The sequence below is a fragment of the Bactrocera tryoni genome, chromosome 3 (assembly GCF_016617805.1).
Source record: "Bactrocera tryoni isolate S06 chromosome 3, CSIRO_BtryS06_freeze2, whole genome shotgun sequence".
Lineage (NCBI taxonomy): Eukaryota > Metazoa > Arthropoda > Insecta > Diptera > Tephritidae > Bactrocera > Bactrocera tryoni.
In genome coordinates, this window is record NC_052501.1 from 81,805,414 (window position 1) to 81,821,092 (window position 15,679).

General features: G+C 34.4%; 1 protein-coding gene and 4 non-coding genes across 7 annotated transcripts in view; 2 read left to right on the plus strand and 3 right to left on the minus strand.

The window, feature by feature from the left end:
• Positions 1–6,403: 6,403 nt before the first annotated feature.
• The window catches only part of LOC120772483, a 116,910-nt gene continuing 107,634 nt past the window's right edge, over positions 6,404–15,679 (minus strand). For 2 of the 3 annotated variants that reach the window (XM_040101128.1, XM_040101130.1), the window contains 8 exons: positions 12,158–12,530; positions 9,479–9,657; positions 9,242–9,355; positions 8,998–9,180; positions 8,580–8,906; positions 8,376–8,478; positions 8,162–8,314; positions 6,651–8,087 (listed from right to left, as the gene is read on the minus strand). In XM_040101128.1, coding sequence (XP_039957062.1) covers positions 6,651–8,087; positions 8,162–8,314; positions 8,376–8,478; positions 8,580–8,906; positions 8,998–9,180; positions 9,242–9,355; positions 9,479–9,657; positions 12,158–12,530 — 2,869 coding nt within the window. Of the gene's footprint in view, positions 8,088–8,161; positions 8,315–8,375; positions 8,479–8,579; positions 8,907–8,997; positions 9,181–9,241; positions 9,356–9,478; positions 9,658–12,157; positions 12,531–15,679 lie in introns of all 3 variants that reach the window. The other variant, XM_040101129.1, reaches the window with a different exon arrangement.
• On the plus strand, positions 9,845–9,916 carry Trnad-guc. Its single transcript has one exon. It is a non-coding gene; the product is annotated as a tRNA-Asp (tRNA).
• On the plus strand, positions 10,425–10,496 carry Trnae-cuc. Its single transcript has one exon. It is a non-coding gene; the product is annotated as a tRNA-Glu (tRNA).
• On the minus strand, positions 11,784–11,855 carry Trnae-cuc. Its single transcript has one exon. It is a non-coding gene; the product is annotated as a tRNA-Glu (tRNA).
• Positions 13,765–13,836, minus strand: Trnad-guc. Its single transcript has one exon. It is a non-coding gene; the product is annotated as a tRNA-Asp (tRNA).

The window sequence follows — 15,679 nt, forward strand, 5'->3', positions numbered from 1 at the left end:
GGGTATAACAAGATATTTATCTCAATTTTGATTGGTCAGTTTGAATGTAGCTACGGCTAGAAGAAGTTCGATCTCAACCATTTCTTCGATTATTGTAGGGTTACCTTGGACAGTAATCTATGTCAAATTTCATGAAAATATATGACTTGAGTTCTATTAATTAGTTTGTATAGTAGTTATGTCTTACAATGGTCTTATATCGACGATTCCAAGAAATGAACAAATTCTTGGGGAGAAAAGCACGCGTGTTAAATTTCAGACCGATATCTCAAAATCTCAATGCTTAATTCGCGTATATAAAAACATGCAGATAGACGGATGTGACTACATAGACTCAGCTCATCATGCTGATCATTTAAATTTGTATATACATATATATATTCTAGGGTCTCCAATGAAACAATCATTATTACATCGTTTCCAACATACTGTAGCTTTCTCTAATCTTAAAATAGTTTCAGTAACTTTGTAAAATGACATATGGCGCTAAATTACTTTAGGGTAGTATTGATGGATCATCACTTTAGACCAAAAAGCACATACTCCTAGACAAAAGGCAGCTTGGCAACATTGTGGAGGTCATCACAGGGTACCTACTTTAAGATTCCACCTTCAGAAAATGGGAAAAGTGGATTCGGCATATTGCATTACCTATGAGAAAGCCAATGCCTTCAGCCGGAGGAAAAGAGAAATATTTTACGGATCCCAATACTACAACTAAGGGGCATTGGGCAGCTGGTGTGAAATAGAATAAGGTTATTCATCAAATCCTCTGAGTTGTTGAATAAGACTTAAATCAGTTACCAACGGGGAGTACAATGCGATTAAGTGCGGCCGTTGCGTTCCGGTCTCCCTATTCAACCAACCAACCAAACATGGCGTTATATTCGCGTTGCTTTAGTCGGAATTCGTCGGGACAATTTTCCTACCAAGAAGTTATTTATAATACATACATATATACACTGTAAGGTGTACTCTTCAATAAATTTTTAAGTAAATCATTGTGTTTTTAAAAATTTTCAACTCTAAAAGCAAAGTAAACAAAAGTAACATGAAAATAAGTTTATGCATATAGTAATTTATAGATCAATCTGTTTATCTATTATCCCTAAATGTTAACACAATTTTCCTCTTAAACTCGTATGTATTGCAACAACACGAAAGAGGATATATTCATAAATTCAATGTGAATAGTGAAACAATCGTGACGAATACAAAATGTGTCTTCACGTTTCAGCCAACAATATTCATATTGTCAATAAATCATTTGACAAGTTCTTACACTTAAGAAATTTGAGAAACAAAATAGAGCGCAAAATGCAAATGAGGTCATTCGCTACTTATGTTTAATTTGTCGCATTTATACATAGAAACCTTATCGACTTGGAAAAAACAGCTTTTAGTGAAACCCTCTAGCAGCAGGCGCCCGCAAAAAACTGGCATTCTACAATGGAAATATGTATATCCTCAAATGTTTAATGCATTGCCCCTGAAGTTATGCTACGTTTCACACAGGTTCATAAGGGAGAAGTAAGGGGCGGAAGAATGGTGCCTCGAATGTATTCCAAGCGAGAGTCCCAATTTTCGAATTGCTTTTTGTAGCAATTTGGGAATGTATGACAGGAATAACGCCGTCATATTCTCTTCCAATTCGTCAATCGTCTCGAGCCTATCTGCGTAGACAAGCATCTTCACATAACTCCACAAACACTAGGCCAGCGGTGTTCAATCGCACGATCTTGGTGACCGTGCCACAGGCTCACAACCTGAGATATTGCTCTCACCAAAAACTATCCTTCAATAAATCGATTGTTTCGTTACCTGCATGGCAGTCAAAGAAAAGAATTGGCTTATTTAAAAACATATGTATAAAAAACACTCGCCACTGGTCTGTCATAAAGGCCAAATAATCTGCACTGGAAATATTATTTTTTCATTAGTTCAAGCCTTGTCACTGAAGATATTCCATATTTCTTCACCAGATTGTTCACTTCCGTCAGACAGGTGCTGCAAAAGTACATATCCGCTGAGTAAAAAATGTGCTTCTTGTAATTTAAAATGCTTAGAAAGTATATGTACAGACACTCAGACATCGACATATGCAAGTAAAAATAAATTTGCGACGACTGAAGGCGCAAAAACGATGTCGCTAGTGGATAATGGTTTAGTAAACCGTATTTTAAACGGTTTTAAGGTTAAAAGCAACTGTTACGCTACCTTGCACTTTAGGCAGCATAGAAGATTTTCGTAGTTCCAAATCCAATTGTCGACATGTGATTAATTAGATACTTGTGTAGTCCACCAATCTTTAGCATTTTTTTATGCTTTTTTAAATTTGCTGTAAAGTCAATTCCTTGTTTCTATTCAAATGCTATTTGCTTTTGCTTGAGTAAACACTGTGCGACGTAATCGGCCCTCATTTTTGGCTTACTTTTTAATCTATTCTGTCACTTTTGTTTGCTAATCGCATTTTTCGTTCTGCATTCGCCAAACAATTCACCATGTCGAATTTCTACACAAAAGTGGGTCTTACACACCGCCGCAACAATTTGACAATTGACTTCGTTTTATTTTATTTTTACTTATTAACTATTTTTATATCTATTTTATGTAATTTTGTGATAAATAAAATTTTTTTTCTTGTTTTTTTTAATTACTTCTTATTACTTTAGTTTTCAAGTCATGTATACATATGTGCATACATATAGATGTATGTATCTACATACAAATATCTTCATTTATGACATACGAAATGCAACTGTTATCCAATTAAATGTTGTTGCAATAAACCTAAAGGCATGTAGATTCAGCGAGGTGTGCGGAAAATAATAATGGTGCAACTGTTTTTCATAACGAACTGTCATGCAATTTTGTCGCATGCAATCGAAACTGTTATAATGTTTGGCAGCTGTAAAGAAAAGCTAGAAAAGCTGTTATTAAGAGACAAAAACGCATATAAATACATAATGAGCACAAAAAAGAATAATATTGACGGAACACCTTGTCAGATCAACTGCTTACAAAAGCTAAATTGATCAGTCAGATAACGGATTTTTTATCTTGATGGAAATTTTTGATGCAGAAACTGCTTTTAATATATCAGATTACGGTTTTTTATATTTTTTTCAATAATTTTTTTTGATAGGAATAGTTACGTGGGCTTCCTCGGGTAAAAAAAAAGCATTTTTTCTAAACAATTTTTCTCATATAAAATATTTTATTAGAACTTTTATTGGTTCAAACATACACTATCAACAAAGAAATTTAAAAATTTAACTCGGCCATAGCAACGCCATTTCCGGTAACCCCTCCTCCTTACAGGATTATCTAAAATGAAAAACAAAATATGTGTTTTAGTTAAAACCTTAACTTATAACTTGGACGAAGGAAAACAAAATCTGAAAATTGGATTTTTGGCAGACATTTTTACAAAAAATTAAAAATTTCAGCGAAAATTTCGCGACATTTGGTTTTTTCAAATAGTTGTAGCCGAAGAAAAAATCCTTCGTCCAAGTCTTCAAGAACTGTATAGCAAGGACCTGTGTAAAATTTTATGAAGATCGGTTGAGTAGTTGTCGTAAAAACTTGCCAATCGACCTCAAAAACACAGTTTCGAGAAAAATGTGTTTAAAGACGGCGCACTTAGCTCAGCTAGCCTCGAGCGGACAAGTTCTCAAGGCTGTAGCTCCGAAACTTTTACTCGGATCAACTTGAAAATTTAGGACAATATTCTAGAGGTGTTGTAAAATTTAATTAGGTAATAAAAAATATCGATTTTTTGAAACCCGTAAATCCATGTTACCCCTTAACACGCTTTGAAATGGCGTGAGCCTTCTTTAACTCATTAAATTTGATTTCATATGCTTACTAATTTTTTCATGATCTCTCTAACAACTAAAAATTGTATGCAGCTAGTATTTAGAAAACATATACTATATTCATAAAATTCACACCAAAACCACTCATAACTAACCAAAGCGCACAAACGCACCTTAAGCAACATATCACTGGTGAGAAACAGCCCAACATTGTTGTTCATTCTCTAGAATTCTTCATTGTCTCACCCTGTGTTTGCTAAATAATACAAATCAATCAAAATGCTTTTATAATCGATTTAAAACGAAAATAAATTGCTAAAAACGTGCACGTGACTTCGTGCGCTCAGGGTCGTCTCGCTATAAACAAATTGATATGTGGACAAAGCATTTGCACTAAATGAGTGAACAATATGCGATTGTTACGATTCGTCAATCAATGAAATCCACTTAATTATTAAATAATAGAAAGGCAGCGATGCAATTGTGCAAATAAACCACATATAACGGTAAAACAAATGCAAGGGACTAATGCTGAAGCTATTTATAACAAGTCTACTTTATTGACAGTTAGGAGATGTAATCTATGTTATTGCACAATGGATTAAAATTAAAAAAATGTTAAAATAACTTCAGCTGAGAACACAGCAAAATGACGAGAATGAGTAACGAAAGTTTAGTAAAAAATCAAAAAAATTGGAAGTTGAGTTTTTTATTATTTACGATTCACTACATCATATTTTCAGCTTCCGCTGTCCAATATATCCAGTAAATAACCATTTCATAACAAAAACAAAAGTATTGTTTTAAGTTATATTATTTATTAATTAGTTTTAATCAATTTAAATTCACTTATACTTAATAATTATTAAAATTAATTTGTATATTTCGGTTTTAGATTCATACAGTGAACTTATATACAGTTAACCTGTCTAATATATACAGCAAATAAGATTAAGCGCATAAGTCCACTGAAAACAAAAATAGCATAAGTTAAAACTCTATTTTTTATACTTTAAAGAATTGTACTTATTAAAAACTCTACGAGCGGATAGAATTTTTACAAATACCTAATTATATATGTATGTATAAAAATTAGCTAAATGAAATTTCTTTAAATATTGTTTTATTACGTAAATATCATTTTATTTACAAAAGTGTTTTTTTTTTATAGAAATTTGTAACAATTAAAAATTATGATACTTTAAAAGTATAACAAAATCATTATTTTTTATTGGGTTGAGTCTTAAATATGAAATATTAAGGTTTTAAGTGCCATAAAAAATACAGAAAATAAAAAAAAATATATATTAATAAAAAAATAACTATAAAAAATAGAGGCTGGTTATTATAACTAAAAACAAAAAAAGGAATAAATAAATATATAAAGAAAAATATAAGAAATCAAATAATAATTATTATAAAAATATTAAAAAAATAAAAATATTGTATTTTTAATAAAAAATTAAATTTGAATAAAAATAAAATATCTTTGATCTTTTTATGTTAATTATTTTTTATATTTTTTAAATAAAATATTATGTTTTAATTTTTAATATTTTATTACTACAAATAAAAACAGAAATAAATAAATCTATAAAGAAAAAATAATTATTATGAAATTAAAAAAATATTTATAAAAATTATTTTATTCTTAATAAAAATTAAAATTTAAATATAATAATCAAAAAAATAAAAACAAATCTAAAAACAAAAAATTAAATAAATAAAAATAGAAACAAAAAAATTACTATTATGAAAATAATCAAAAAATAAAAAAATATATATTTTTAAATAAAAATATTACATATTTGATTATTTTTATATTAATTACAAATAAAAAAAAATAATTAAATAAAAGTTTTACATTTTCAATTATTTTTATATTAATTATTTTTTATATTCATAATTTTTTATTTATTATTTTTCTTTCTTGTTTTTTTTGTGACTTTTTTATCACTTATGCTATGGAAGAATTACAAAATCATACAATTGTTAATTAAATAAAACACTTTTAAATTTTTTCTTCAATTAACAATTTTTTAATATATACATACATATATGTACATATATAAATATTTTTAATTTTTATCGAACCCAACAATTTTGCAAATTTTTTTCGGCCAAAAATTAATTAAATAAACCTTTTTAACCTTTTTCGTTTAGATAACGATTTTATGTATAGTTTTTTTTCCATTTTGTTTGAATTTAGCAAATTTTTTCAGCAAAAATTTCTTTTTGAAATTAAACTATATTAATTAAAATATTTCATGAAAACACTACATTATTTAAAAGAAAATAATTAGGATACATTTTTTTTAACAAATAATGATTGATTATAATAATTTTCCTAAATGAAAAAGTACCAAATTCCAATAATCTTGTTTGGGTTCTGTCCTCTTAGTTACTTGCTTTACACTTAAAACAAAAAAAAAACGCTTCCAAACAACTAAAACTAAACTTATAAAGTCGAAACTACATAAAATCTAGCATTTATAGACTATACCTAAATCCCTAAATAATTTAAATTTTTAAATAATTTAATTTTATATTCAAATATATAAATATAATTTTATGGATTTGACTAACTCACTATTTTTTAAAGAAAATTTTTTATAAACTAATTTGTTTGTGCTTAAAGTATAATGTAAGATTTTCGAATTACTGAATTTTTTTATACAAATTACTCAAATAATATGCTAAAACGTAAGAGGAAATCGTGATCGACTTCAATGACTCTAACTCAACATTATGCACTAGTAAATGCCGGCAATTAAATATTAAACTACCATTTAACACACCACACGCATTTCACCACATTTTTTTTCACCATAATCAGTACAATCCCGATGGCGTATCCGTCACCTTTGAGCCTTGCGTACAGGAGCGCGAGCGCATCGTTATCGCTGTCGCACTGCCGCCCGGCTGTGGCGTGGGCTGTGCCGCATTGCTATGCTGTATCAGCACGGTCACATTATTGCCACTAACGCCAGCGCCGCCGCCTCCAGCGCTACTGCCGCAACTTAAACGCAACGCTGGATTACTGCCAAAATAAATCTGTTGATTGCTGCGCGATTTTTCACGCACCACCTGTTGCGCTGCCGGCGACATTGCGCTGCTGCCATCCAAAAGCGTTTCAGGGCCGGTTGAAGCGAATGCCGCCTCTAGGCGCTCAACATTCTTGGTGACGCGTCGTGCTTGCAATGCGGCCGTCACATCTGGTTTGGGGTACTTTTGTGGCGTGTTCATGCCGGTCATAAAGAAGACACCGTTGAAATGTTGCGCCGGCGCTTGTGGTTTCTTCGCTAGTAGCGGTGGCGGTGGTGGTGCCGCTACTGACATGCTTTGGCGTTTGATGGCAGCATTATTGTTGTGATGGTGATGCTGGTGCTGGTGCTGATGTTGGTGTTGGTTGCTCGCCTCGCGGAAAGCCTTCATTGTTGGATCGTCATCACTGTGACGCGCATCCATTATAACGTCGAGTAGCTCACGTGTGGTGCTCGCATTATAGGCGGTGGTGTTTGCGCTCACCTCCGGTATATCTGGTGATTCTATGCTATATGGCTTGTCTATTTCGGGCATATCATAGTCGGTTTCATCGAAAAATGTTTGCAATGCTGTAACGCGTTCAGCGGCGCCAGGATCACCATGATTCTGTAACATCAGCATGCCATATTCGGAGCCATCCAACTCGGAACCGTCTGCCTGAGAGACGAGATGTGCGAGCGAACGCGATTTGCGCGGTGGCTGTGGCACTATATTGACCGGCACAATATCCTTTTCCTTTGCAACTTTGGTTTGACTGAATTGCTGCTTGATTTGGTGTTTTTGTTGCTGCAGTTGTTGTGTTGTTATCTGTTTCTCTGCCTCGCTAACGACCTGATCCAGCTCTTGCATGACGTCCTCAATGGTGGTAGCTGTGCCGGTGGCAGCGCCACTATCTCCCGTTGAGTTATTCGGTGATTTGGATTTGTTTTTGTGATGCTGCTTGGCTATCAGGGAAGCGCTGGATTTCTGCGGCAAAACCAATATGGGCACTGGACTAAGGGAGGGACCCGTCTCTGAACTGCTGATACCTTCATCCTCATGTTCACTCTCATTTTTACCGGGCGGCACATGACGTGGTAATGCCACTGGTTGTTTATCCAGGGACTTGAAGGTGTTTTCATTCTGAGCACCTTGCAGGCGGAAGATTTCGCGCTGTAATTCGGCACAACGTTCTTGCAAACGACGTTCCATTGACGTTAGAACTGTTTTCTCCTCGTGTAGAATCTAAAACAGATTAAAGATGTTGTTGATAGTAAGATAAACCTGAATTTATATGGGCTTAAGTGGGTTCTGCTTACCTGCACTCGTCGCTCCAGTATCACCATTTGACTTCGCACGCGGTCGGCCTCACGCGCTTGCGTGATCATTTTGTCAACATCCACATACAATTCGTGGAAGCGTTTGATCTCGTTACGCAAATTTTCCACCCAAGATGAGGCGGGTGATATAGTCTAAGGAAATTTATTTTATTATAAAATTGTTTATGAAGGAATGGTCTAAAGCCTGCCTCACCTTTGCTAGACAACCTGGCTCAAAACCGGCCTGGAATAGTTCCGCTTGTAGATATAAACGTTGCTGTAGATTTTCAGAACTCTCCAGAAAGGAATTTATAAATCTGGGAAATAAATTTTATATAGAAAAACGGTATTATTTCCAATAATTAGAACGATGATTTTTCAAAATAATAAGTAAAATTTGCTTTCATTCCAAACTTACTTGACGCCCACAGCTTGCAGTTCTCCTGAACCACCGCCACTGTTCAGCATGCCCACAAGCAGGCGAAAACGTACGGGCTCACTGCAGCGCAAACGCAAAGTCGACATAGCCTCCGAGACGGCCGTGTGACCGGCTGTGACTGATTTTTGTGAACCATGACCCAACGCCGTTTTATCGCACGCGGCAGACATTAATTGCATGGCCAAAATGCGCGCACGTATACCCTGACCAGTCGCCGAGGAAGCCAAAGGCATCAAGCCGACAGGCGTTGTGCCCAAACGCGCGGTCGCATCCAATGAACGGGAGCAGCAAATGCTGAGACATTGTCTAAGAAAAGAAGAAAATACATAAATATCGAAAACGTTTAACCAGAATCTATAAAACGAGGAGAGAGGAAATAATTAGTTAGTTGACTTACAGACAAGCTAGTTCGTCAAGTAAAGCGCGCCTTTGGTACGATTGCGGATTTCGTGGCATTGTGGCGGTCATCTGATTCGGTGGCACAGCGGCATTGCTCGACTGCGAGAGTTGTATAGCGCGGAGCACTTCGAGCAGTAGACTTATGCCGTCGGAAGGTGTGGCCACAAATTCCTGCACAAAGCTGTGAGGCAAAAAAATGTTTACAGGAAATTTATAAAAAAAAAATAATTAAGGTATGCTACCTTGGAAAAGAGACGCGTAAATCCGCGCGCAGTTTTATGAGTAAATCGGTGACTGAGGCAAACTGTCGTAAGGACATCTCGCCTTCACTTTCAGGCGCTGCCGGTATGGGACTTCTAAGCGTGAGACAGATAATAATATATGTGAAAATGATTTTCGTAACATATGTAATCAAACAAATTTATAGTCATAAATAATAATTCATAAAAAATTGAATATATGTATATTAGAATATTTACTTGTATTCTGCATGTTTATGTGGTAAAGTCGACGATTTGTGGCTGTTTTCTTCTTTAGCTGTAGTTTCGTTGTTGTTATCGTATATAGAACGCACATTTTGACCACTCTGTCGTTTGCCAAATTTTTTCAACGATTGCACGTAGTCCTCGGGATTATAAACTGGAGGTCGTTGGTTTTCCTGTGGAGATAAGAATTATATTCAAATCAAATAATAATTATTAAAAATTAATGTAATGTAATTTTAGCATGGATTTTGCAGACTAGTCGCATTTTCTGTTATATGCATAACACTGTTACTTGAAATTGATGTGGTGAAAATATAAGCGCGGGGCGGAAAGCATGCTTTGTGCAGAAGGAGTATAACATCCTCGATAGTATAGTGGTCAGTATCCCCGCCTGTCACGCGGGAGACCGGGGTTCAATTCCCCGTCGGGGAGATAAGTGAAATTTTTTTCGTTTCTTTTTTAAAATTTTTTTAAGATAAATAATCTTGAATATTGAGTTAAAGATAAAAACAGAATTGGTCTCAAATATAGATTAAGAACTTTTTAAGACGTCAAAAAAAGAAAATACTCACAAATGTAGATGTATTTCAGTTTTTCTCATATCGAAAATATATTTGAACTTTGCGAGGAGCAAAATGATAATTTTTAGGCTTGAATGTTACGTCTTGTGCCTATTAGTTATAATGATTTCTTTGTTTTGTCCTTATCATTAGCTAACCAATCTAACTAAGCAACGTTTTCTCAAAGTTTGGTTAGCAGCCATCTGTCCGTTAAGTTCTGGTTAACTTAGCCAATACTCCTTCTTGTTGTAAACAACCTTTTTTTTAATTAAAGCTTAACTGATAGAAACTGCCAAACAGAATTGAGAAAATTGCCCTGAGTTAGCTAAATAAATTATGAATTATTGGACATTTGTCATTCGACACTGCTAAGTTAACACTCCCGTATTGTCTAGTGGTTAGGATATCCGGCTCTCACCCGGAAGGCCCGGGTTCGATTCCCGGTACGGGAAAATTTAATTTTTTTTTGTTATTTTAATAATTAAAAATTTGAAAATCTTCTAATTATAATTATCTTTAGAATAACTCAAAAAAATAAATTTTAAAAAAGTATTAATAATTTTAAAATTATCAGTCCATAAGAGTTTGGAATTACAATACATAATATTTTTATAAGTTCAAAACACATCGCTCTTTAAATTTTAAAACATATTTTCTCATTAAAAATTGTTGAAGGAAAATCTTACAAGTTTATCGAAGATTTGTTCAGATGTTCTGCCAAAATGATTGCAAAAAAATGGAAACCAAATCCCGAAACAAGGGGACGAAAAGAAGCTCTTTCGCGGACACAGTTGAGGAAAGTTGTGGATTTGGCCCGAGAAAAGTTATATTATGCAAAAAAAAATTAAAGATGAGTTAAATCTTAGTGTTACTGCTTGCACAATAAGAAGAAAGTTGATAACAGCTAAAACCCGGCTTGTGTTTAAGAACCAAGTTCAATTTGCTGAAGAGCAGCTGCATTGGGCAGTCGAAAAATGGTGTAAAACATTGTGGTCCGAAGAAAAAAAATATGTTTTATTTAGCCCTTTTGGATACTGACAGTATGTACGGAAGTCAGTAAACGCTTCATTTGATCCTAAATATGTTTTACGGACGATAAGACATTGAGGTGCCAAAATCAATGTATGGTCTTCTCTAACTGTGGTACAGGTGCGTTATATTGGATTAAAGGAAACAGGGATGCCAAACTGTTTATTAGAATAGTGGAGTCGACTATATACCACATGCTAAATGGGAAATGCTGTTGAAATGGGTCTATCAACAAGTTAACGACCGCAACCTTACCAGCAGGTGGGCAAAAAAGTGGTTTGTTCTAAATGGATTTGAGGTTATGGGTAGGCCGGCTCAGTCACCGGACCTTAATCCAATTCAGAATCTTCGTGCACAGGTCAAAGAAGCTGTAGGAGTGTTGTGAAGAAGGAGTGTTTTGAAGAAGACGTGGATGGTCATTACTCTCGAGAAATGCAAGCGTTTGGTGGACTCCATGCCTAGGAGATGAGCAGCTGTAATATCTAACAACGGTCATTCGACGAATACTAATTATTTAAGCTTTATTTCGTATTATTATAATGAATTAACTGATTTGACATGACATGACATGACATGATGTAAAACCCTCATTACTACTATTATTGTTAGTGGAAAAGTCTTTTCGTATTTTGTCAATATTAAGAATTATTGTTTAAAAAAATATTTAAAACAATTAATTTATAAAATAATTGAAATTTAAAAATATATATTTCCCGTACCGGGAATCGAACCCGGGCCTTCCGGGTGAGAGCCGGATATCCTAACCACTAGACAATACGGGAGTGCTATTATATTTTTACATAGTGCATGTTATAACCACCACTGCCATCCAGACGGCATTTTAACTAACAGCTCCCACGTTTATTTTTTCTCACTCTTATTGTTAAAATCTGTTAAATAACAGCTGTAACTGATTGTGTTTTTAACAGCATACTGCTAAATGTTAAAGAAATCTCCACCGCTATAATTCAAATGTGCCTGACTAATATTAGCTTTTCACTGGTCAACACTTAAGCATTTGGTTTACGGTAAATATAATGAAAAGTGTATAGCCTAGAAATAAAGAATCTGCATTTGTACACACCTTGTTGAAAACAGGCTGCGACCAGCTATTCTCCGAACTTGACATTTTGTATGAAGCCATGGAGCCGTTAATGCTACTGCCACCATAATTGCTCTTCTGTGTGATTGATGGCGCGGAGATGGTTGTGGCGGCGCCAACACCACCACCTCCTGCACCCCCTATCATCGTTGTGCTGGTCATGGTGGCGCTATGCGCAGCGGCTGCCGTTAATTTCGGTGAATTTTGACAGACGCTCGGTGCCATTGGATAACCGTTTAAACGATTATGTGGCGGTCGATGATGTGTGTGATTGAGTTTATGTTGCGCCGCCAACTGTGGCTGTTGCTGCTGTGCGGTGGGCGCGTAACGTTGCTGATAATACGCGGAGATGTCACTGTAAGCAGAAATGGCAAATAGAAAATGATTACATATTTATTATTAATGAATTGAATTTTAAAAATTTTGTGAAAATAAAAAACAAAAAAACCAATTAAAACTAAAAGCGGAAAACTTTCAAATGTATCCTGGAAAATTTGTTTGTAAATTATATGACATACAGGTTAGGCCAGCTAGCGAAGGTGAGGCGCGTTTGCGCAGGCGTAACGCAATCAACTGCAAATTTGGCTGTCACATTTCACTAAAGACTTATTGAACTTTGGTTTGTGACCCGTTAGGGGTGTGCTTGTCTCGCACTTCAGTTTCGTGGATTGATTAATGCGCATTATATGCAGGCGCCATGCGTATCGTTGCAAACGCTTAATTTGTTTTCACTTTAATGTTCCCACTCTCTGCTTATACTGTGCGCGCTGACATTACTACCTTCCATTTCATAGGTGAAAATAATGAACATGTTATTGTCTGTTTTTGCTGCCCGCAATCTCCAGCACAAACACGCGCACACATATTGTCGGCTCATTTTTCAGTCGTCCTGAAACTTGTTTTACAACTCTTGTATGATTTTTTCAGCATAACTTGCGATTTATGTTCTTCGCTATTAACTTTTGAGTTTTGCTGTCTTCAGTGCCCACATGCGCGAAGCTTGCTTGGGTGGCGGAAAATTACCATTAAAATGACACTAAATGGACAGCGGGAAAAATGTTGTTATTTCAATAATTTTTCACTCACTTGTCAATTGTGTTGGGCGTAATTGTGTGTTTAATTAAGAGGTGTGAATGTAATATATTTATTTATTTATATGTGTATAAAACAATATTACTTGTAAATTGAAGATTTTATTTTTATTTGTCAAATATCCTTATAGCCATACATGTCACATATACATATGTATGTACATATGTAAAATTAAAAAAAAAAAATTCATAAAACTTGAAGTTTTTAATATTTATTTTATAAAATTTTTTGAAAAGTTCCATTCCAGATTAAAATATGCAAATAGCAAGAAAATCTTCTCAAGCTATTTTTATATTGGCTTAACAGTAGACACTACCAAAAAGTAAACTATAATAACTTCTTAATAATTTTCTAAATTCTTTTCTGTAAAATATAAAACGAAAACATTGATTTTGGTTATATCTTATGAGTTATGTTAAATAACCCGCTCTATATAAATAAAATTTATTTCCTTGTAATTTTCAAATAAAAGTGTGTCTAACCAAAATAAAGGTTACCTCCCCGGCGGGGAATCGAACCCCGGTCTCCCGCGTGACAGGCGGGGATACTGACCACTATACTACCGAGGACCGTTATCCTTTTTTCGCTTAAAGGGTGGGTTAGGTGACAAGAGTCCTTAAACAAATATATAATGTGAGAAAGAAAAGGATAACAGTATAACAGTTGTTTTGTGGAATATACAATACACTAGCAATAAGGATTAAATGCATATACATTCATACATATGTACATCCTGAATATTTAAGGATTTCTTTATTTTTAAGGTTTTGTACTAATTTTCAAATATCTTTTAGAAAAAATAATAGAAATTTATTAAACTTTTTTCATAGAGCAATCAAGTCTTTGCCAATAAATGGAAAATGCAAATTTTTATCAATCACGATGTGATTTTTTTTGTTTCCAAATCGTTTCCTTTATTTTAATATAGAAGCAATGAAAAAAGATAAAAATATTATAAAAAGTTAAGCGAACCAGTTTTCATAACTCTAAGAAATTATTATACTCTCGCAACAAAGTTGCTAAGGAGAGTATTATAGTTTTGTTCACATAACGGTTGTTTGTAAGTCCTAAAACTAAAAGAGTCAGATATAGGGTTATATATACCAAAGTGATCAGGGTGACGAGTAGAGTTGAAATCCGGATGTCTGTCTGTCCGTCCGTCCGTCCGTGCAAGCTGTAACTTGAGTAAAAATTGAGATATCATGATGAAACTTGATACACGTATTCCTTGGTTCCATAAGAAGGTTAAGTTCGAAGATGGGCAAAATCGGCCCACTGCCACGCCCACAAAATGGCGGAAACCGAAAACCTATAAAGTGTCATAACTAAGCCATAAAGAAAGATATTAAAGTGAAACTTGGCACAAAGGATCGTATTAGGGAGGGGCATATTTTGACGTAATGTTTTTGGAAAAGTGGGCGTGGCCCCGCCCCCTACTAAGTTTTTTGTACATATCTCGGAAACTACTATAGCTATGTCAACCAAACTCTATGGAGTCGTTTCCTTCAGGCATTTCCATATACAGTTCAAAAATGGAAGAAATCGGATAATAACCTCGCCCACCTCCCATACAAAGGTTATGTTGAAAATCACTAAAAGTGCGTTAACCGACTAACAAAAAACGTCAGAAACACTAAATTTTACGAAAAAAATTGCAGAAGGAAGCTGCACCCAGGCTTTTTTTAAAAATTGAAAATGGGCGTGGCCTCGCCCACTTATGGACCAAAAACCATATCTCGGGAACTACTAGACCGATTTCAATGAAATTCGGTATATAACATTTTCTTAACACCCTGATGACATGTACAAAATATGGGTGAAATCGGTTAAGAACCACGCCTTTTTTCAATATAACGCTATTTTGAATTCCATCTGATGCCTTTTCTGTATAATACGAGTATATACATTAGGAACCAATGATGATAGCGGAATAAAACTTTACACAAATACGGTATTTGAAAAATATGTAAATGACGGATAATGAAATCTCGATTATCACTTTATCGTGCGAGAGTATAAAATGTTCGGTGACACCCGAACTTAGCCCTTCCTTACTTGTTTTTTCTATGTAATGCATATATAATATGTACATGTACATATATAAGGGTGAGTAAAAGAAACGAATGTTTTTCTCACGTATTTTTTTATAAACAAAGTTTGAGCTCGCTTCAAATTTTTCTAACTGATAATGAAAAAAAAATTGAAAACCGTTCGGTCTTCCCGTTACAATCAAGAGCTCTTGCTTGGAGAGCCTTTTTTAGAGATGTCTATCAATAAATTTTTCAAAGTACGAAGCGAAAAAAAATCGCCTTTTTGACGCACCCTAATATATACATATTTTGCACCAATCCAAGCATTCGTATAATTTATTCACCTTTGTGCTACCAATTCTCTTTTACAACGGTATCTTAT